Source organism: Drosophila ananassae, chromosome XR, assembly GCF_017639315.1.
Source record: "Drosophila ananassae strain 14024-0371.13 chromosome XR, ASM1763931v2, whole genome shotgun sequence".
Lineage (NCBI taxonomy): Eukaryota > Metazoa > Arthropoda > Insecta > Diptera > Drosophilidae > Drosophila > Drosophila ananassae.
The window spans coordinates 12,376,846-12,397,939 of NC_057932.1; the positions used below are offsets into that span (position 1 = coordinate 12,376,846).

A 21,094-nucleotide genomic window follows, 5' to 3' on the forward strand; every position below is an offset into this window, starting at 1 on the left:
CCGTTGAAAAACCCAAGTGAAAGCAGTGTCAGAGCCTGCCCCGAAGCAACTGCCAGGAGCGCAAGAATCCTATTCTCCAGTGCCTGATTTTCGACGCCTGTGCTAGTGCTTCACACGCGCGCAGCAACCCGCGCCGAGGCGGTCCCGTCATGCGTGAGTGGAGATTTTGCTACTATAGCCTTCGCTTCTCCCTCTGCTTTGGTATTTAAATGGAATAACTTTTCCACCGGCGTCAACCTCGGATTGTTGACATAGATAGCAGTGAAAAGTTCGCGGAACGTTGGCCACCGTAAGTAATCCCCCCTGAAAACTTCAGTGTCACAGGGCGGAAGTCGGCATCCGCTAGACATGGACAGTTGGGCAGTACTTGATGCCCTTGTAAGAGTTGGAACGGACATTCTTTCGATAACCTCTGTTAGCTGGGCTACACAGCGTTCATAAACGGAATAGCAGTAGTCATGCTTGGCTTCTATTGCCTGCCACTCACCACTGCTGGAGGCTTCCTGCTGGAGAACTTGGGAACATTTGTCGTACTCGCTCTCAATCGTCTCCCAAAGTTTCTTTACGTGGTCACGGCGGACCTCAAGGGCGTATTGAGTGGACTCAGAAGTCGATGGTTCATTGATCTTGGCCTCGAAATGGCTTAGTTTATCGCACACGGAAATGAACGTCGCAAGAGCCATCGTGGTTGCAGAAACTGTCTTCCGAGTGACGGATCGGGTTCCTATTGGGGTTCGTGAGATGCTCTGCGGTTTTGGTAGCGTTGGCGTCAGGGACTCGCTCTTGGATCTGGTATTCGCAGATCTTGCTAACGGATGCGAAGGAGGAACTGGAGATGAGGATGTACTCCTTCTTATAATTTTGACAGGTGCAAAACCTTTTGGTTTTGTCTCTCGTCCAGAGGACATAATATGGGAGCCTTGGATAAGTTCAGAGGATACGAACCCCCCTGCAAACGCGATAGGAATTAATGGAATTTAATAGGAATTTTAACCAAATAATTTAATTTATTAATTTTTTTTTTTCTTTTTCTTAATGCGTTAAATGGAGTAGTAATATATAGGATATATAGGAATAATAGGAATAATATATAGGAGAACTTTTCTAGCAGCCCTCGGCAACAATTTGTATGTATGTATATATGCAGAAGATTAGGTGATAGAAGATGATGATATTTTTATATATATTTTTTTGAAGATGATAGTAGGAATGAATAAATGTGGGTAAATATGTTTCGGTTGTTATATGTCTCAACCAAAAATAATTTAGCCACCTGAATAGTGAACTTGCCGTTTTGTGTCGGTGATATCCGGCTCGAAGGACCAATGTAGCGCCAGGAGTGAGGCGAACGGTAGGAAAAAAAAGGATTTGAGGATGATTTCAAAGACACTCGGGTAAGGTTTAATTCACTTTCCTTTCTTTATTATAAAAACGAATTTTAGCGGCAAGAGATAACTCCAAAAAAAAGCAACCTCCTTCCAGAGATGGTAAAATTCTCAAGTGATGTCACAGTCGGTGGTTATCGATATACATATGTATGATATGTTAGTATATACTATGAATATGTACATATGTGATTATATATTGTGAATTATGAATTCAGCATGAACATATGTATACTAGCAAAAATTTGCTTTGTGTCAAAAGTGTAATTATAATTAATTTGTAAATGCATGTGCATCTATTAGTCACATATTGAGTGGATTAGAGGTATTAAAACAATTTCATTTTCATTCTGAGGCAGGTGTACATATTTGAAGCAAATATCAGAAACTGAGTAAGTTTCAATTACTGCGTCAACTTCAGAATCTACTAGAAGAATCCCCATTGCTGAACTGTCCATTGGTACAGTAAATAATTTTCTTCTGTTTTTAAATTGCTGTGCCTTTATATAGCAATTGCCATCTATTAATTCGAAATCTACAATTTTCTATGGTAGTACATTTTTCAGGCAGCAAACATTGTCTGGCATTTTGGTGGATAATGTGAAATTTTCAAAATTATATTGAGTTACCTTTCCAAACCGATCTACTTTGGTTCCTAATTCCCTATTTTGCAGTGAAGGAATTGGCAATGTAAATTTTTTAGCCAACTGTTCCAATATTTTATTTGGTTTCCTAACGCTCTTTTTCACCTGTTGCAAGAAATTCTCAAACTTATATGCAGTGAGATCAGTTAAATGACCTTGTTCTTTAATACAATCTACTAAATGCAGAACATTGTGTACATTGTAAGTTAAAGATTCCGTTAGGTAAACAATAGTGAAATGTTGAACAAAATGCTTCAACATTTCACCGGCTACGTGTGTGTGGGAGGCGTATTTTTGTCTAATAATAAACGATACGCACAGGTAAATGTTATAAAGTGCGTGTAGCACTCCTCTGAAACGAAGTTCTTCAAAATTAACAGTCCAGTATAGACTGCAAATTGCCTCAATTCAATGGCTTTCCATCGTGGAAACTCATCTAACGCCCTAGGCTTTCGTCCAAATTCCATGGGAATGAATTCTTTCAGACTAACTAGTTTCTCTGATATTTGAGAAATAATTTCCTTCCTCAACTTAAAACCCTTTGTTTTACCTTCAATAATATATTTTAGCATTTTTTTCGAAACTCCTAAGTCCAAGAGGTGCATGGGATCTAAGGGTGGTGAGGTGGAAGAGGTGATGACCTAAATATTGTCATCTAATGACCTAAATATTGTCATCATCATTGTCTATCTAAAGGTGGAAGAGGTGATGACCTAAATATTGGGGAATGATGATCAGGGTAAACCCTGTTTCTGAAGTCTTCGTTTTTCAATAAGCTACCTACACTATTTGAAAATGTCGTGACGTGGTTAATCCTTTCTCCTATCTGAGTACACTTCGTGCACCCATTTAAGGCATTCGTCCCAAGTGTCCCACACATAAAGGCACGTGCCGGGGCGTCACATACAAAAGAAGTGATTTTAACTTTTACCTGTTTGCTACCTATCTCAATGGGGCTTAATATGGGTATAATGACCTGGAATTACTGTTCGAATGGGTGCTTTCTTATTTCCTGCCGATAATAATCCCTTTTTTCGAGTTGGCACTTCAATATTCTCTGATTTTAAAATTTTTAGCAATTCTTCTAACTGATGTCTAGTAACATTGCACCTTCTGTACCATTTCACTAATTTACTTTTTAACTGAGGCCTATTTGTAGTTGTTGCAAAATGTTCCTCTGTCGTAATCTCATCCTGAAATTCTGTAGTTTATTCTTTTTGATTTGGCTCAATCTGTACTTCATACTCGTTACCCAATAACTCACTCTCCGTCCGTGCCTCTGATGCAAATTTTTGGGCTACTCGCCTTAATGTTCGCATCGAAAATCCACTCATTTTGTTATTTTCGTAAATAATATTTTCAAAACTCAAATAACACTGACACACTTGTACACTCTTTCCTCGCAAAATGAAGACTGGTAAACATTACTGGTATGCACTCCTTTTTATACTGTTTGAAGTGCCTACCTGTGTGTACCTGAGCACTGCTTATTTGCAATATTTATTTATTACCTGGTTACGCAAATAACTCTTTTTGAAAAACCCAACTAACTCTTTTATTATTGTGTTGTTTTCAAATGAACTGTTATCCCTTACAATATTCTATGTACCTGTTGAATTTGGTGACATATTTTTATGACCTAGCATTAATATTTTCAATATGCAGCTGCAATGGACCGTGCTGCTGCGTTGAATTGCAGGCAAAAATAGACCGCTTGGAAAGTAAGTTTAATTGAAACTATTCATTAAATATTATTTTAACACGATTTATTTTTATTTCTTTTTTTAGTGAAACTGAAACACATTGAAGGTAATGAAATTTATATATACTATGAAATGTATCCTAATATTTTTTTTAAATAATTAAAGATTCAATTGACAATATTGTTAAGAAGAAATTGGATGAAATACAAAGTAAGTATGATAAATATATGAGTTTTACAATTTTTAAAACAATGTCCCTCTCCTATAGAAACAAATATTGCGATGAACGCAAAAGTTTTAGCATTTATGAACCAGCTTTCAAAAAATATGGCCGATCCCGAAATAATGTTACCAATAAAGAATGAGGAGGAGATAAGTTCAATGGATGCTGCAATAAAGGAGACTCCTCAAAAATATGTAAGAATTTATTTATTTTTTTCACTTCTGAATATAATATACATATATGTGTTCTTTATTTCAGAATAAATTGTTTCAATCTACTTTACAAGGTGGAATTTCTTCAAATATGGAAAGGGTTTTCTCCAAGGATCTTATTATCAGAATGAATTACAATGGGGAGTACGGAAAAATTAGTTTGCGGAAGTATGCAAACATATGTATGTATGTAACCTTATGTTTGGTTGGTATTTTTTGTTTTTTTATTTATTCTTATATTCTAATTTATTATTAATTTTTTTATGTTTGTATTTATTCAGAATCGACTTAGCGGGACGGACGCACGTATGAAGACTTCGTGCGTTCGATACGAGATGGTTTCAAACGAAGCAAAAACTGTTTCTACAAAAAGAGATCGTACGACAAAAAGCTTATCAGTTCACCATCAATTATTAGTCCATCGGATTCCAGATATCCAGAATTTAATTTTTAATTTTCATTTAGCTTAAGTTTTATGTTCAATTTTTATATTTTTAAGTTTTTATTATCTTTTTCTATAAGTTCTTTTTTAGTTTTAGTTATTAATAAATATTTAATTAATAAGAAAAAATAATTAAAAAATTAATTCAAAATAATTTAAAAAATAAATTTTTTTATTTACCCCAATAACAATGGGCATGGTTGGGAAAAACAAAAATAAAAACCAAAAGCAAAGCAAAAAGCAAGGGAAATTTTTTTTCAACCAGAATTTCCCTGGGTGAGATTTCCCGCCGATCTCCCCTAGCCGGTAAGCTTGCGGGTAGGGGAGAACAGCCTTCTTTTTCTGATCGCCAAGCATATTGATACTCGCTCCGCTGGGTGAGAAAAGCGTTATGCTAATTTATAAATTATTCATAACAAAGTTATGCCAATTCCGATAACTGAACGATCGGAATTGGCATAACTTTGCTGGTTTTTAAGTTAGAAAGATGGGACTTGGTACAGATTCCATTTTGGGCAACATAATCTTATTTGACAAATAGGGATCGGCCAACTATATCAGAAATGGCACAACTGCAAGGGTATATCAACTTCGGCTCCGCCCGAAGTTAGCTTTCCTTTCTTGTTTTATTACTAGTTTTGGCTGAAGCATCAAAAACTACTCTTAATTTTGTTGTGAGACTGGATTCTCTGATAACAGCTTTATGAGGAAGGTAATATTTTCCTTCATCATTTACTTCTACCATATGTCCTAAGTCCAAATATTCGTTCATAAATTTTTCATTTTTTTGTAATCTCTTTTCTAAGTTCATGAAACGAGCCATTGCTTGATTTTTCGAATCCCCTAATGTTGTATCTTCTTTAAAAGGTATAGCAACAATATATTTTCCATTCGGATCTTTTTTAGTACATTTTTTAAAAATCGTTTCACATATTTCTGTTTCTAAGTCATTGCTATCCTCTTCTTCTACCTCCCAATATCGGTCCATTTGTTTGAGCTCGATACTGGTTGCTACAATTGAATTACCACCCCTGGATTTCGTGCATCCGGACACTGTCCATCCAAAGATAGTTTTTGCCCAAGAAGCATACCCTTTTTGGCTATCTCCGGCAGTGAAATTTGTGGATATAAATCCGCGCTAATAACCAGGTCAATACGACCAGTTTTGTCGAAATTGGGATCCGCTAAATAGAATCCTTTCCAATCCGATTTATGTATAAACATTTTATTTTTGGGAAGACATTTCATTAATTTTGGCAAAACAATTGCGTTTGTGCTCACTTCTTTTGAATATTTAGAATTATTCTTGATTGTCAATTTTAATTTGTGATTTGAAACACAGGCACCTGTTGCTGATACTCCAATTATTTCAGTGTGCGCTTTTATTTTTGGAAACTTAAGTGTTTGTCCCGCTTCTTCAGAAATTAGAGTGCTTTGTGACCCATTGTCAATCAATGCTCTAAAATTCCCGAATCTTGAACTTTAATCTGAACACACGCCGTGGCCAACAACGCTGGTTCAAAGGTCATGCATAGTTGCTGCGTAGTTGCTACAGGCTGGAAAACCCATCTAATGAGTGAGTGATGCTGGCAGTTGCATAAAGACGACCTAAGGATAATATTTATATTTAAATTATCGAGATTTGTTTTTCCACTTTATCATTTTGTCCAATTGTCAGTGTTACACTTTTGACAAGGAAATTCATTCTCATTCATATTTATTTATCCCTTTGACCAACCCAATTTTGTTCAGTGTTAGTACCATGTAACGTTTACTGTTCAATCTTAGTCTTTGGTTCTCTTCACTCTCTCTCTTCTAGAGAGAGTCGTACTCACAGTCGTAGTCGGTCGTTGGTCGAGTGCGGACGTGCCTGCAGCTGCTCCGCCCGAGCCCCCGTTGAAAAACCCAAGTGAAAGCAGTGTCAGAGCCTGCCCCGAAGCAACTGCCAGGAGCGCAAGAATCCTATTCTCCAGTGCCTGATTTTCGACGCCTGTGCTAGTGCTTCACACGCGCGCAGCAACCCGCGCCGAGGCGGTCCCGTCATGCGTGAGTGGAGATTTTGCTACTATAGCCTTCGCTTCTCCCTCTGCTTTGGTATTTAAATGGAATAACTTTTCCACCGGCGTCAACCTCGGATTGTTGACATAGATAGCAGTGAAAAGTTCGCGGAACGTTGGCCACCGTAAGTAATCCCCCCTGAAAACTTCAGTGTCACAGGGCGGAAGTCGGCATCCGCTAGACATGGACAGTTGGGCAGTACTTGATGCCCTTGTAAGAGTTGGAACGGACATTCTTTCGATAACCTCTGTTAGCTGGGCTACACAGCGTTCATAAACGGAATAGCAGTAGTCATGCTTGGCTTCTATTGCCTGCCACTCACCACTGCTGGAGGCTTCCTGCTGGAGAACTTGGGAACATTTGTCGTACTCGCTCTCAATCGTCTCCCAAAGTTTCTTTACGTGGTCACGGCGGACCTCAAGGGCGTATTGAGTGGACTCAGAAGTCGATGGTTCATTGATCTTGGCCTCGAAATGGCTTAGTTTATCGCACACGGAAATGAACGTCGCAAGAGCCATCGTGGTTGCAGAAACTGTCTTCCGAGTGACGGATCGGGTTCCTATTGGGGTTCGTGAGATGCTCTGCGGTTTTGGTAGCGTTGGCGTCAGGGACTCGCTCTTGGATCTGGTATTCGCAGATCTTGCTAACGGATGCGAAGGAGGAACTGGAGATGAGGATGTACTCCTTCTTATAATTTTGACAGGTGCAAAACCTTTTGGTTTTGTCTCTCGTCCAGAGGACATAATATGGGAGCCTTGGATAAGTTCAGAGGATACGAACCCCCCTGCAAACGCGATAGGAATTAATGGAATTTAATAGGAATTTTAACCAAATAATTTAATTTATTAATTTTTTTTTTTCTTTTTCTTAATGCGTTAAATGGAGTAGTAATATATAGGATATATAGGAATAATAGGAATAATATATAGGAGAACTTTTCTAGCAGCCCTCGGCAACAATTTGTATGTATGTATATATGCAGAAGATTAGGTGATAGAAGATGATGATATTTTTATATATATTTTTTTGAAGATGATAGTAGGAATGAATAAATGTGGGTAAATATGTTTCGGTTGTTATATGTCTCAACCAAAAATAATTTAGCCACCTGAATAGTGAACTTGCCGTTTTGTGTCGGTGATATCCGGCTCGAAGGACCAATGTAGCGCCAGGAGTGAGGCGAACGGTAGGAAAAAAAAGGATTTGAGGATGATTTCAAAGACACTCGGGTAAGGTTTAATTCACTTTCCTTTCTTTATTATAAAAACGAATTTTAGCGGCAAGAGATAACTCCAAAAAAAAGCAACCTCCTTCCAGAGATGGTAAAATTCTCAAGTGATGTCACAGTCGGTGGTTATCGATATACATATGTATGATATGTTAGTATATACTATGAATATGTACATATGTGATTATATATTGTGAATTATGAATTCAGCATGAACATATGTATACTAGCAAAAATTTGCTTTGTGTCAAAAGTGTAATTATAATTAATTTGTAAATGCATGTGCATCTATTAGTCACATATTGAGTGGATTAGAGGTATTAAAACAATTTCATTTTCATTCTGAGGCAGGTGTACATATTTGAAGCAAATATCAGAAACTGAGTAAGTTTCAATTACTGCGTCAACTTCAGAATCTACTAGAAGAATCCCCATTGCTGAACTGTCCATTGGTACAGTAAATAATTTTCTTCTGTTTTTAAATTGCTGTGCCTTTATATAGCAATTGCCATCTATTAATTCGAAATCTACAATTTTCTATGGTAGTACATTTTTCAGGCAGCAAACATTGTCTGGCATTTTGGTGGATAATGTGAAATTTTCAAAATTATATTGAGTTACCTTTCCAAACCGATCTACTTTGGTTCCTAATTCCCTATTTTGCAGTGAAGGAATTGGCAATGTAAATTTTTTAGCCAACTGTTCCAATATTTTATTTGGTTTCCTAACGCTCTTTTTCACCTGTTGCAAGAAATTCTCAAACTTATATGCAGTGAGATCAGTTAAATGACCTTGTTCTTTAATACAATCTACTAAATGCAGAACATTGTGTACATTGTAAGTTAAAGATTCCGTTAGGTAAACAATAGTGAAATGTTGAACAAAATGCTTCAACATTTCACCGGCTACGTGTGTGTGGGAGGCGTATTTTTGTCTAATAATAAACGATACGCACAGGTAAATGTTATAAAGTGCGTGTAGCACTCCTCTGAAACGAAGTTCTTCAAAATTAACAGTCCAGTATAGACTGCAAATTGCCTCAATTCAATGGCTTTCCATCGTGGAAACTCATCTAACGCCCTAGGCTTTCGTCCAAATTCCATGGGAATGAATTCTTTCAGACTAACTAGTTTCTCTGATATTTGAGAAATAATTTCCTTCCTCAACTTAAAACCCTTTGTTTTACCTTCAATAATATATTTTAGCATTTTTTTCGAAACTCCTAAGTCCAAGAGGTGCATGGGATCTAAGGGTGGTGAGGTGGAAGAGGTGATGACCTAAATATTGTCATCTAATGACCTAAATATTGTCATCATCATTGTCTATCTAAAGGTGGAAGAGGTGATGACCTAAATATTGGGGAATGATGATCAGGGTAAACCCTGTTTCTGAAGTCTTCGTTTTTCAATAAGCTACCTACACTATTTGAAAATGTCGTGACGTGGTTAATCCTTTCTCCTATCTGAGTACACTTCGTGCACCCATTTAAGGCATTCGTCCCAAGTGTCCCACACATAAAGGCACGTGCCGGGGCGTCACATACAAAAGAAGTGATTTTAACTTTTACCTGTTTGCTACCTATCTCAATGGGGCTTAATATGGGTATAATGACCTGGAATTACTGTTCGAATGGGTGCTTTCTTATTTCCTGCCGATAATAATCCCTTTTTTCGAGTTGGCACTTCAATATTCTCTGATTTTAAAATTTTTAGCAATTCTTCTAACTGATGTCTAGTAACATTGCACCTTCTGTACCATTTCACTAATTTACTTTTTAACTGAGGCCTATTTGTAGTTGTTGCAAAATGTTCCTCTGTCGTAATCTCATCCTGAAATTCTGTAGTTTATTCTTTTTGATTTGGCTCAATCTGTACTTCATACTCGTTACCCAATAACTCACTCTCCGTCCGTGCCTCTGATGCAAATTTTTGGGCTACTCGCCTTAATGTTCGCATCGAAAATCCACTCATTTTGTTATTTTCGTAAATAATATTTTCAAAACTCAAATAACACTGACACACTTGTACACTCTTTCCTCGCAAAATGAAGACTGGTAAACATTACTGGTATGCACTCCTTTTTATACTGTTTGAAGTGCCTACCTGTGTGTACCTGAGCACTGCTTATTTGCAATATTTATTTATTACCTGGTTACGCAAATAACCCTTTTTGAAAAACTCTTTTATTATTGTGTTGTTTTCAAATGAACTGTTATCCCTTACAATATTCTATGTACCTGTTGAATTTGGTGACATATTTTTATGACCTAGCATTAATATTTTCAATATGCAGCTGCAATGGACCGTGCTGCTGCGTTGAATTGCAGGCAAAAATAGACCGCTTGGAAAGTAAGTTTAATTGAAACTATTCATTAAATATTATTTTAACACGATTTATTTTTATTTCTTTTTTTAGTGAAACTGAAACACATTGAAGGTAATGAAATTTATATATACTATGAAATGTATCCTAATATTTTTTTTAAATAATTAAAGATTCAATTGACAATATTGTTAAGAAGAAATTGGATGAAATACAAAGTAAGTATGATAAATATATGAGTTTTACAATTTTTAAAACAATGTCCCTCTCCTATAGAAACAAATATTGCGATGAACGCAAAAGTTTTAGCATTTATGAACCAGCTTTCAAAAAATATGGCCGATCCCGAAATAATGTTACCAATAAAGAATGAGGAGGAGATAAGTTCAATGGATGCTGCAATAAAGGAGACTCCTCAAAAATATGTAAGAATTTATTTATTTTTTTCACTTCTGAATATAATATACATATATGTGTTCTTTATTTCAGAATAAATTGTTTCAATCTACTTTACAAGGTGGAATTTCTTCAAATATGGAAAGGGTTTTCTCCAAGGATCTTATTATCAGAATGAATTACAATGGGGAGTACGGAAAAATTAGTTTGCGGAAGTATGCAAACATATGTATGTATGTAACCTTATGTTTGGTTGGTATTTTTTGTTTTTTTATTTATTCTTATATTCTAATTTATTATTAATTTTTTTATGTTTGTATTTATTCAGAATCGACTTAGCGGGACGGACGCACGTATGAAGACTTCGTGCGTTCGATACGAGATGGTTTCAAACGAAGCAAAAACTGTTTCTACAAAAAGAGATCGTACGACAAAAAGCTTATCAGTTCACCATCAATTATTAGTCCATCGGATTCCAGATATCCAGAATTTAATTTTTAATTTTCATTTAGCTTAAGTTTTATGTTCAATTTTTATATTTTTAAGTTTTTATTATCTTTTTCTATAAGTTCTTTTTTAGTTTTAGTTATTAATAAATATTTAATTAATAAGAAAAAATAATTAAAAAATTAATTCAAAATAATTTAAAAAATAAATTTTTTTATTTACCCCAATAACAATGGGCATGGTTGGGAAAAACAAAAATAAAAACCAAAAGCAAAGCAAAAAGCAAGGGAAATTTTTTTTCAACCAGAATTTCCCTGGGTGAGATTTCCCGCCGATCTCCCCTAGCCGGTAAGCTTGCGGGTAGGGGAGAACAGCCTTCTTTTTCTGATCGCCAAGCATATTGATACTCGCTCCGCTGGGTGAGAAAAGCGTTATGCTAATTTATAAATTATTCATAACAAAGTTATGCCAATTCCGATAACTGAACGATCGGAATTGGCATAACTTTGCTGGTTTTTAAGTTAGAAAGATGGGACTTGGTACAGATTCCATTTTGGGCAACATAATCTTATTTGACAAATAGGGATCGGCCAACTATATCCAGTAGCCGCCATATAACTGAACGATCAGAAATGGCACAACTGCAAGGGTATATCAACTTCGGCTCCGCCCGAAGTTAGCTTTCCTTTCTTGTTTTATTACTAGTTTTGGCTGAAGCATCAAAAACTACTCTTAATTTTGTTGTGAGACTGGATTCTCTGATAACAGCTTTATGAGGAAGGTAATATTTTCCTTCATCATTTACTTCTACCATATGTCCTAAGTCCAAATATTCGTTCATAAATTTTTCATTTTTTTGTAATCTCTTTTCTAAGTTCATGAAACGCGCCATTGCTTGATTTTTCGAATCCCCTAATGTTGTATCTTCTTTAAAAGGTATAGCAACAATATATTTTCCATTCGGATCTTTTTTAGTACATTTTTTAAAAATCGTTTCACATATTTCTGTTTCTAAGTCATTGCTATCCTCTTCTTCTACCTCCCAATATCGGTCCATTTGTTTGAGCTCGATACTGGTTGCTACAATTGAATTACCACCCCTGGATTTCGTGCATCCGGACACTGTCCATCCAAAGATAGTTTTTGCCCAAGAAGCATACCCTTTTTGGCTATCTCCGGCAGTGAAATTTGTGGATATAAATCCGCGCTAATAACCAGGTCAATACGACCAGTTTTGTCGAAATTGGGATCCGCTAAATAGAATCCTTTCCAATCCGATTTATGTATAAACATTTTATTTTTGGGAAGACATTTCATTAATTTTGGCAAAACAATTGCGTTTGTGCTCACTTCTTTTGAATATTTAGAATTATTCTTGATTGTCAATTTTAATTTGTGATTTGAAACACAGGCACCTGTTGCTGATACTCCAATTATTTCAGTGTGCGCTTTTATTTTTGGAAACTTAAGTGTTTGTCCCGCTTCTTCAGAAATTAGAGTGCTTTGTGACCCATTGTCAATCAATGCTCTAAAATTCCCGAATCTTGAACTTTAATCTGAACACACGCCGTGGCCAACAACGCTGGTTCAAAGGTCATGCATAGTTGCTGCGTAGTTGCTACAGGCTGGAAAACCCATCTAATGAGTGAGTGATGCTGGCAGTTGCATAAAGACGACCTAAGGATAATATTTATATTTAAATTATCGAGATTTGTTTTTCCACTTTATCATTTTGTCCAATTGTCAGTGTTACACTTTTGACAAGGAAATTCATTCTCATTCATATTTATTTATCCCTTTGACCAACCCAATTTTGTTCAGTGTTAGTACCATGTAACGTTTACTGTTCAATCTTAGTCTTTGGTTCTCTTCACTCTCTCTCTTCTAGAGAGAGTCGTACTCACAGTCGTAGTCGGTCGTTGGTCGAGTGCGGACGTGCCTGCAGCTGCTCCGCCCGAGCCCCCGTTGAAAAACCCAAGTGAAAGCAGTGTCAGAGCCTGCCCCGAAGCAACTGCCAGGAGCGCAAGAATCCTATTCTCCAGTGCCTGATTTTCGACGCCTGTGCTAGTGCTTCACACGCGCGCAGCAACCCGCGCCGAGGCGGTCCCGTCATGCGTGAGTGGAGATTTTGCTACTATAGCCTTCGCTTCTCCCTCTGCTTTGGTATTTAAATGGAATAACTTTTCCACCGGCGTCAACCTCGGATTGTTGACATAGATAGCAGTGAAAAGTTCGCGGAACGTTGGCCACCGTAAGTAATCCCCCCTGAAAACTTCAGTGTCACAGGGCGGAAGTCGGCATCCGCTAGACATGGACAGTTGGGCAGTACTTGATGCCCTTGTAAGAGTTGGAACGGACATTCTTTCGATAACCTCTGTTAGCTGGGCTACACAGCGTTCATAAACGGAATAGCAGTAGTCATGCTTGGCTTCTATTGCCTGCCACTCACCACTGCTGGAGGCTTCCTGCTGGAGAACTTGGGAACATTTGTCGTACTCGCTCTCAATCGTCTCCCAAAGTTTCTTTACGTGGTCACGGCGGACCTCAAGGGCGTATTGAGTGGACTCAGAAGTCGATGGTTCATTGATCTTGGCCTCGAAATGGCTTAGTTTATCGCACACGGAAATGAACGTCGCAAGAGCCATCGTGGTTGCAGAAACTGTCTTCCGAGTGACGGATCGGGTTCCTATTGGGGTTCGTGAGATGCTCTGCGGTTTTGGTAGCGTTGGCGTCAGGGACTCGCTCTTGGATCTGGTATTCGCAGATCTTGCTAACGGATGCGAAGGAGGAACTGGAGATGAGGATGTACTCCTTCTTATAATTTTGACAGGTGCAAAACCTTTTGGTTTTGTCTCTCGTCCAGAGGACATAATATGGGAGCCTTGGATAAGTTCAGAGGATACGAACCCCCCTGCAAACGCGATAGGAATTAATGGAATTTAATAGGAATTTTAACCAAATAATTTAATTTATTAATTTTTTTTTTTCTTTTTCTTAATGCGTTAAATGGAGTAGTAATATATAGGATATATAGGAATAATAGGAATAATATATAGGAGAACTTTTCTAGCAGCCCTCGGCAACAATTTGTATGTATGTATATATGCAGAAGATTAGGTGATAGAAGATGATGATATTTTTATATATATTTTTTTGAAGATGATAGTAGGAATGAATAAATGTGGGTAAATATGTTTCGGTTGTTATATGTCTCAACCAAAAATAATTTAGCCACCTGAATAGTGAACTTGCCGTTTTGTGTCGGTGATATCCGGCTCGAAGGACCAATGTAGCGCCAGGAGTGAGCGGTAGGAAAAAAAAGGATTTGAGGATGATTTCAAAGACACTCGGGTAAGGTTTAATTCACTTTCCTTTCTTTATTATAAAAACGAATTTTAGCGGCAAGAGATAACTCCAAAAAAAAGCAACCTCCTTCCAGAGATGGTAAAATTCTCAAGTGATGTCACAGTCGGTGGTTATCGATATACATATGTATGATATGTTAGTATATACTATGAATATGTACATATGTGATTATATATTGTGAATTATGAATTCAGCATGAACATATGTATACTAGCAAAAATTTGCTTTGTGTCAAAAGTGTAATTATAATTAATTTGTAAATGCATGTGCATCTATTAGTCACATATTGAGTGGATTAGAGGTATTAAAACAATTTCATTTTCATTCTGAGGCAGGTGTACATATTTGAAGCAAATATCAGAAACTGAGTAAGTTTCAATTACTGCGTCAACTTCAGAATCTACTAGAAGAATCCCCATTGCTGAACTGTCCATTGGTACAGTAAATAATTTTCTTCTGTTTTTAAATTGCTGTGCCTTTATATAGCAATTGCCATCTATTAATTCGAAATCTACAATTTTCTATGGTAGTACATTTTTCAGGCAGCAAACATTGTCTGGCATTTTGGTGGATAATGTGAAATTTTCAAAATTATATTGAGTTACCTTTCCAAACCGATCTACTTTGGTTCCTAATTCCCTATTTTGCAGTGAAGGAATTGGCAATGTAAATTTTTTAGCCAACTGTTCCAATATTTTATTTGGTTTCCTAACGCTCTTTTTCACCTGTTGCAAGAAATTCTCAAACTTATATGCAGTGAGATCAGTTAAATGACCTTGTTCTTTAATACAATCTACTAAATGCAGAACATTGTGTACATTGTAAGTTAAAGATTCCGTTAGGTAAACAATAGTGAAATGTTGAACAAAATGCTTCAACATTTCACCGGCTACGTGTGTGTGGGAGGCGTATTTTTGTCTAATAATAAACGATACGCACAGGTAAATGTTATAAAGTGCGTGTAGCACTCCTCTGAAACGAAGTTCTTCAAAATTAACAGTCCAGTATAGACTGCAAATTGCCTCAATTCAATGGCTTTCCATCGTGGAAACTCATCTAACGCCCTAGGCTTTCGTCCAAATTCCATGGGAATGAATTCTTTCAGACTAACTAGTTTCTCTGATATTTGAGAAATAATTTCCTTCCTCAACTTAAAACCCTTTGTTTTACCTTCAATAATATATTTTAGCATTTTTTTCGAAACTCCTAAGTCCAAGAGGTGCATGGGATCTAAGGGTGGTGAGGTGGAAGAGGTGATGACCTAAATATTGTCATCTAATGACCTAAATATTGTCATCATCATTGTCTATCTAAAGGTGGAAGAGGTGATGACCTAAATATTGGGGAATGATGATCAGGGTAAACCCTGTTTCTGAAGTCTTCGTTTTTCAATAAGCTACCTACACTATTTGAAAATGTCGTGACGTGGTTAATCCTTTCTCCTATCTGAGTACACTTCGTGCACCCATTTAAGGCATTCGTCCCAAGTGTCCCACACATAAAGGCACGTGCCGGGGCGTCACATACAAAAGAAGTGATTTTAACTTTTACCTGTTTGCTACCTATCTCAATGGGGCTTAATATGGGTATAATGACCTGGAATTACTGTTCGAATGGGTGCTTTCTTATTTCCTGCCGATAATAATCCCTTTTTTCGAGTTGGCACTTCAATATTCTCTGATTTTAAAATTTTTAGCAATTCTTCTAACTGATGTCTAGTAACATTGCACCTTCTGTACCATTTCACTAATTTACTTTTTAACTGAGGCCTATTTGTAGTTGTTGCAAAATGTTCCTCTGTCGTAATCTCATCCTGAAATTCTGTAGTTTATTCTTTTTGATTTGGCTCAATCTGTACTTCATACTCGTTACCCAATAACTCACTCTCCGTCCGTGCCTCTGATGCAAATTTTTGGGCTACTCGCCTTAATGTTCGCATCGAAAATCCACTCATTTTGTTATTTTCGTAAATAATATTTTCAAAACTCAAATAACACTGACACACTTGTACACTCTTTCCTCGCAAAATGAAGACTGGTAAACATTACTGGTATGCACTCCTTTTTATACTGTTTGAAGTGCCTACCTGTGTGTACCTGAGCACTGCTTATTTGCAATATTTATTTATTACCTGGTTACGCAAATAACTCTTTTTGAAAAACCCAACTAACTCTTTTATTATTGTGTTGTTTTCAAATGAACTGTTATCCCTTACAATATTCTATGTACCTGTTGAATTTGGTGACATATTTTTATGACCTAGCATTAATATTTTCAATATGCAGCTGCAATGGACCGTGCTGCTGCGTTGAATTGCAGGCATAAATAGACCGCTTGGAAAGTAAGTTTAATTGAAACTATTCCTTAAATATTATTTTAACACGATTTATTTTTATTTCTTTTTTTAGTGAAACTGAAACACATTGAAGGTAATGAAATTTATATATACTATGAAATGTATCCTAATATTTTTTTTAAATAATTAAAGATTCAATTGACAATATTGTTAAGAAGAAATTGGATGAAATACAAAGTAAGTATGATAAATATATGAGTTTTACAATTTTTAAAACAATGTCCCTCTCCTATAGAAACAAATATTGCGATGAACGCAAAAGTTTTAGCATTTATGAACCAGCTTTCAAAAAATATGGCCGATCCCGAAATAATGTTACCAATAAAGAATGAGGAGGAGATAAGTTCAATGGATGCTGCAATAAAGGAGACTCCTCAAAAATATGTAAGAATTTATTTATTTTTTTCACTTCTGAATATAATATACATATATGTGTTCTTTATTTCAGAATAAATTGTTTCAATCTACTTTACAAGGTGGAATTTCTTCAAATATGGAAAGGGTTTTCTCCAAGGATCTTATTATCAGAATGAATTACAATGGGGAGTACGGAAAAATTAGTTTGCGGAAGTATGCAAACATATGTATGTATGTAACCTTATGTTTGGTTGGTATTTTTTGTTTTTTTATTTATTCTTATATTCTAATTTATTATTAATTTTTTTATGTTTGTATTTATTCAGAATCGACTTAGCGGGACGGACGCACGTATGAAGACTTCGTGCGTTCGATACGAGATGGTTTCAAACGAAGCAAAAACTGTTTCTACAAAAAGAGATCGTACGACAAAAAGCTTATCAGTTCACCATCAATTATTAGTCCATCGGATTCCAGATATCCAGAATTTAATTTTTAATTTTCATTTAGCTTAAGTTTTATGTTCAATTTTTATATTTTTAAGTTTTTATTATCTTTTTCTATAAGTTCTTTTTTAGTTTTAGTTATTAATAAATATTTAGTTAATAAGAAAAAATAATTACAAAAAATAATTAAAAAATTAATTCAAAATAATTTAAAAAATAAATTTTTTTATTTACCCCAATAACAATGGGCATGGTTGGGAAAAACAAAAATAAAAACCAAAAGCAAAGCAAAAAGCAAGGGAAATTTTTTTTCAACCAGAATTTCCCTGGGTGAGATTTCCCGCCGATCTCCCCTAGCCGGTAAGCTTGCGGGTAGGGAAGAACAGCCTTCTTTTTCTGATCACCAAGCATATTGATACTCGCTCCGCTGGGTGAGAAAAGCGTTATGCCAATTTATAAATTATTCATAACAAAGTTATGCCAATTCCGATAACTGAACGATCGGAATTGGCATAACTTTGCTGGTTTTTAAGTTAGAAAGATGGGACTTGGTACAGATTCCATTTTGGGCAACATAATCTTATTTGACAAATAGGGATCGGCCAACTATATCCAGTAGCCGCCATATAACTGAACGATCAGAAATGGCACAACTGCAAGGGTATATCAACTTCGGCTCCGCCCGAAGTTAGCTTTCCTTTCTTGTTTTATTACTAGTTTTGGCTGAAGCATCAAAAATTACTCTTAATTTTGTTGTGAGACTGGATTCTCTGATAACAGCTTTATGAGGAAGGTAATATTTTCCTTCATCATTTACTTCTACCATATGTCCTAAGTCCAAATATTCGTTCATAAATTTTTCATTTTTTTGTAATCTCTTTTCTAAGTTCATGAAACGCGCCATTGCTTGATTTTTCGAATCCCCTAATGTTGTATCTTCTTTAAAAGGTATAGCAACAATATATTTTCCATTCGGATCTTTTTTAGTACATTTTTTAAAAATCGTTTCACATATTTCTGTTTCTAAGTCATTGCTATCCTCTTCTTCTACCTCCCAATATCGGTCCATTTGTTTGAGCTCGATACTGGTTGCTACAATTGAATTACCACCCCTGGATTTCGTGCATCCGGACACTGTCCATCCAAAGATAGTTTTTGCCCAAGAAGCATACCCTTTTTGGCTATCTCCGGCAGTGAAATTTGTGGATATAAATCCGCGCTAATAACCAGGTCAATACGACCAGTTTTGTCGAAATTGGGATCCGCTAAATAGAATCCTTTCCAATCCGATTTATGTATAAACATTTTATTTTTGGGAAGACATTTCATTAATTTTGGCAAAACAATTGCGTTTGTGCTCACTTCTTTTGAATATTTAGAATTATTCTTGATTGTCAATTTTAATTTGTGATTTGAAACACAGGCACCTGTTGCTGATACTCCAATTATTTCAGTGTGCGCTTTTATTTTTGGAAACTTAAGTTTTTGTCCCGCTTCTTCAGAAATTAGAGTGCTTTGTGACCCATTGTCAATCTATGCTCTAAAATTCCCGAATCTTGAACTTTAATCTGAACACACGCCGTGGCCAACAACGCTGGTTCAAAGGTCATGCATAGTTGCTGCGTAGTTGCTACAGACTGGAAAACCCATCTAATGAGTGAGTGATGCTGGCAGTTGCTTAAAGACGACCTAAGGATAATATTTATATTTAAATTATCGAGATTTGTTTTTCCACTTTATCATTTTGTCCAATTGTCCGTGTTACACTTTTGACAAGGAAATTCATTCTCATTCATATTTATTTATCCCTTTGACCAACCCAATTTTGTTCAGTGTTAGTACCATGTAACGTTTACTGTCCTCTTTACTCTCTCTCTTCTAGAGAGAGTCGTACTCACAGTCGTAGTCGGTCGTTGGTCGAGTGCGGACGTGCCTGCAGCTGCTCCGCCCGAGCCCCCGTTGAAAAACCCAAGTGAAAGCAGTGTCAGAGCCTGCCCCGAAGCAACTGCCAGGAGCGCAAGAATCCTATTCTCCAGTGCCGGATTTTCGACGCCTGTGCTAGTGCTTCACACGCGCGCAGCAACCCGCGCCGAGGCGGCCCCTAGCTGGTCGTCGCCTCTGACCTGTTGACCCGTTGCGCCCGCGGCCGCGCCAGGGCCAGAAGCTATCTCAGCCCTGTTCCGGCAAGTCGGAAGAACACGCCGAGCAAACCAACCCAAATGTACCAATAGCCAACCGGCAACGGAAGCAATAAATCTGAAACATCTATTACAAACACAAAAAAAAAAAAAAAAAAATGTGTTTCATGTTGGTAAGAAATCTGGATGAAGAAACTAAATAGGCACATTGACGGAATAAAACCCCACTCGACCTGAAATTATTAAAATATATATATATGTATGTAAAACTAAGGAAATATGACATGGAAAAACGGCGAATCTTGACGACATATATATATATATAAAACGACATATAAAAAGGCATATTAAACGACATATTAAACGACACATATATATATATATATATACACATAATTAAAATCCCACCCAGCACATACATATAATTAAATATCTTCTTCAAAAATAGTTTGAAAAAATATATTTTTATTTGAGTTCCGTTTTTGATACAGTGTGATTTTTTTAAAACTGCTTTGAATTTTTGGAGTTTCAGAACTAACTTAACTTTGGGGCTCTAAGTCCCTTTTATAGCTACCCTTGCTGAAGCTTTTTGCAGATCAAAGCTCGAAAGAAGCTTTTCTCTCAGAGAGGCTTTGTTTTCTGAAGGAAATCGATTGAGTCGGAACCTATTACTTGAGGTGTCAGTTGACGTGGAAGACTTTGGGTCTCAATTAATCGAGGTGACAAGAAAATGTGAAATTTCCTGTGAAGTGGATGCCCATTTAAGAATGGTTTGAGCTGTTTAGTTTTATTTCACTTAAAAGGAGTGAGAAAGATTTGAGTCGGGATTCTGTTTACCAAAATATTGTTTTGGTTTTCAATCTGAAGTGGCTCTTAGAAATTGGAAATCTTAAATGAGACTGTTTTCAGCCGAATTGAAAAATTAAATGTTTATGTTTTTACAAAAATTGGAATGATGCAATTTGCAGCTGGATTACGAATTTCAATACAAAAGGCTTCAGCTTCGGTTTACAAAATTGGTTTACAAAATTTACTGATATACACTTAAAGAAATTTTGTTGATATGTTACTTCCCCATCCTTAAGAATTTAGCCTGTCCTCAGGCGGTTAGTTTGGGGTATAACTGTAGGTCATGTTCTTTATTCTCTGAACTTATAGTTTCTTCTTCGGGAGTTATAACCTTTTGTTTTTTATAATTAATTATTATCCTTTTTGGGATGTTCTTAAATTTATAAATCAAATATATGATTATAATAATAATTATTACTACTAGTAGTATTAGTAAAATTGTTTGAGTTTTAAAATATTGTTTTGAGTGGTTTTGGAATATTTCTTTGGCTACGATATACGATAAAGGTTCGAGTTTAGTTA

At 36.3% G+C, this 21,094-nt stretch overlaps 3 protein-coding genes across 6 annotated transcripts; all 3 read left to right on the forward strand.

Moving 5' to 3' along the window:
- Positions 1 to 4,652, forward strand: LOC116655060. 2 transcript variants are annotated; one of them, XM_032452092.2, is made up of 8 exons: positions 1,006 to 1,394; positions 1,443 to 1,648; positions 3,695 to 3,750; positions 3,818 to 3,838; positions 3,898 to 3,942; positions 4,001 to 4,149; positions 4,214 to 4,353; positions 4,449 to 4,652. In XM_032452092.2, exons 2-8 carry the CDS (start codon positions 1,605 to 1,607, stop codon positions 4,477 to 4,479), a joined length of 486 nt encoding a protein of 161 aa, XP_032307983.1. In that variant the 5' UTR covers positions 1,006 to 1,394; positions 1,443 to 1,604; the 3' UTR covers positions 4,480 to 4,652. The 2 variants fall into 2 exon arrangements, with proteins under 2 accessions (XP_032307984.1, XP_032307983.1); XM_032452093.2 differs by lacking the exons at positions 1,006 to 1,394; positions 1,443 to 1,648 and adding an exon at positions 1 to 289 and having other exon boundaries at positions 4,449 to 4,651.
- Positions 4,653 to 6,502: 1,850 nt separating this feature from the next.
- On the forward strand, positions 6,503 to 11,145 carry LOC116655061. Of its 2 annotated transcripts, XM_032452094.2 has the most exons (8): positions 7,508 to 7,896; positions 7,945 to 8,150; positions 10,188 to 10,243; positions 10,311 to 10,331; positions 10,391 to 10,435; positions 10,494 to 10,642; positions 10,707 to 10,846; positions 10,942 to 11,145. In XM_032452094.2, the coding sequence occupies exons 2-8, from the start codon at positions 8,107 to 8,109 to the stop codon at positions 10,970 to 10,972; spliced, it is 486 nt and encodes a 161-aa protein (XP_032307985.1). In that variant the 5' UTR covers positions 7,508 to 7,896; positions 7,945 to 8,106; the 3' UTR covers positions 10,973 to 11,145. The 2 variants fall into 2 exon arrangements, with proteins under 2 accessions (XP_032307986.1, XP_032307985.1); XM_032452095.2 differs by lacking the exons at positions 7,508 to 7,896; positions 7,945 to 8,150 and adding an exon at positions 6,503 to 6,791 and having other exon boundaries at positions 10,942 to 11,144.
- Positions 11,146 to 13,022: 1,877 nt separating this feature from the next.
- Positions 13,023 to 17,668, forward strand: LOC26515335. Of its 2 annotated transcripts, XM_044717331.1 has the most exons (8): positions 14,028 to 14,411; positions 14,460 to 14,665; positions 16,712 to 16,767; positions 16,835 to 16,855; positions 16,915 to 16,959; positions 17,018 to 17,166; positions 17,231 to 17,370; positions 17,466 to 17,668. In XM_044717331.1, coding segments are annotated over exons 3-8 (387 nt in total). In that variant the 5' UTR covers positions 14,028 to 14,411; positions 14,460 to 14,665; positions 16,712 to 16,766; the 3' UTR covers positions 17,497 to 17,668. The 2 variants fall into 2 exon arrangements, with proteins under 2 accessions (XP_044573267.1, XP_044573266.1); XM_044717332.1 differs by lacking the exons at positions 14,028 to 14,411; positions 14,460 to 14,665 and adding an exon at positions 13,023 to 13,311.
- Positions 17,669 to 21,094: the final 3,426 nt, after the last annotated feature.

Bases quoted from the DNA above. Each gene is read 5' to 3' on its own strand.
- LOC116655060 (XM_032452092.2), top strand. From the start codon at position 1,605: ATGAACATATGTATACTAGCAAAAATTTGCTTTGTGTCAAAAGT. The intron at 3,751-3,817 runs GTAAGTTTAATT...TTCTTTTTTTAG, and splicing joins AAAAATAGACCGCTTGGAAA to TGAAACTGAAACACATTGAA. The intron at 4,354-4,448 runs GTATGTAACCTT...GTATTTATTCAG, and splicing joins AAGTATGCAAACATATGTAT to AATCGACTTAGCGGGACGGA.
- LOC116655061 (XM_032452094.2), top strand. From the start codon at position 8,107: ATGAACATATGTATACTAGCAAAAATTTGCTTTGTGTCAAAAGT. The intron at 8,151-10,187 runs GTAATTATAATT...TTCAATATGCAG, and splicing joins ATTTGCTTTGTGTCAAAAGT to CTGCAATGGACCGTGCTGCT. The intron at 10,436-10,493 runs GTAAGTATGATA...CCTCTCCTATAG, and splicing joins GAAATTGGATGAAATACAAA to AAACAAATATTGCGATGAAC.
- LOC26515335 (XM_044717332.1), top strand. The intron at 16,960-17,017 runs GTAAGTATGATA...CCTCTCCTATAG, and splicing joins GAAATTGGATGAAATACAAA to AAACAAATATTGCGATGAAC. The intron at 17,167-17,230 runs GTAAGAATTTAT...TCTTTATTTCAG, and splicing joins AGGAGACTCCTCAAAAATAT to AATAAATTGTTTCAATCTAC.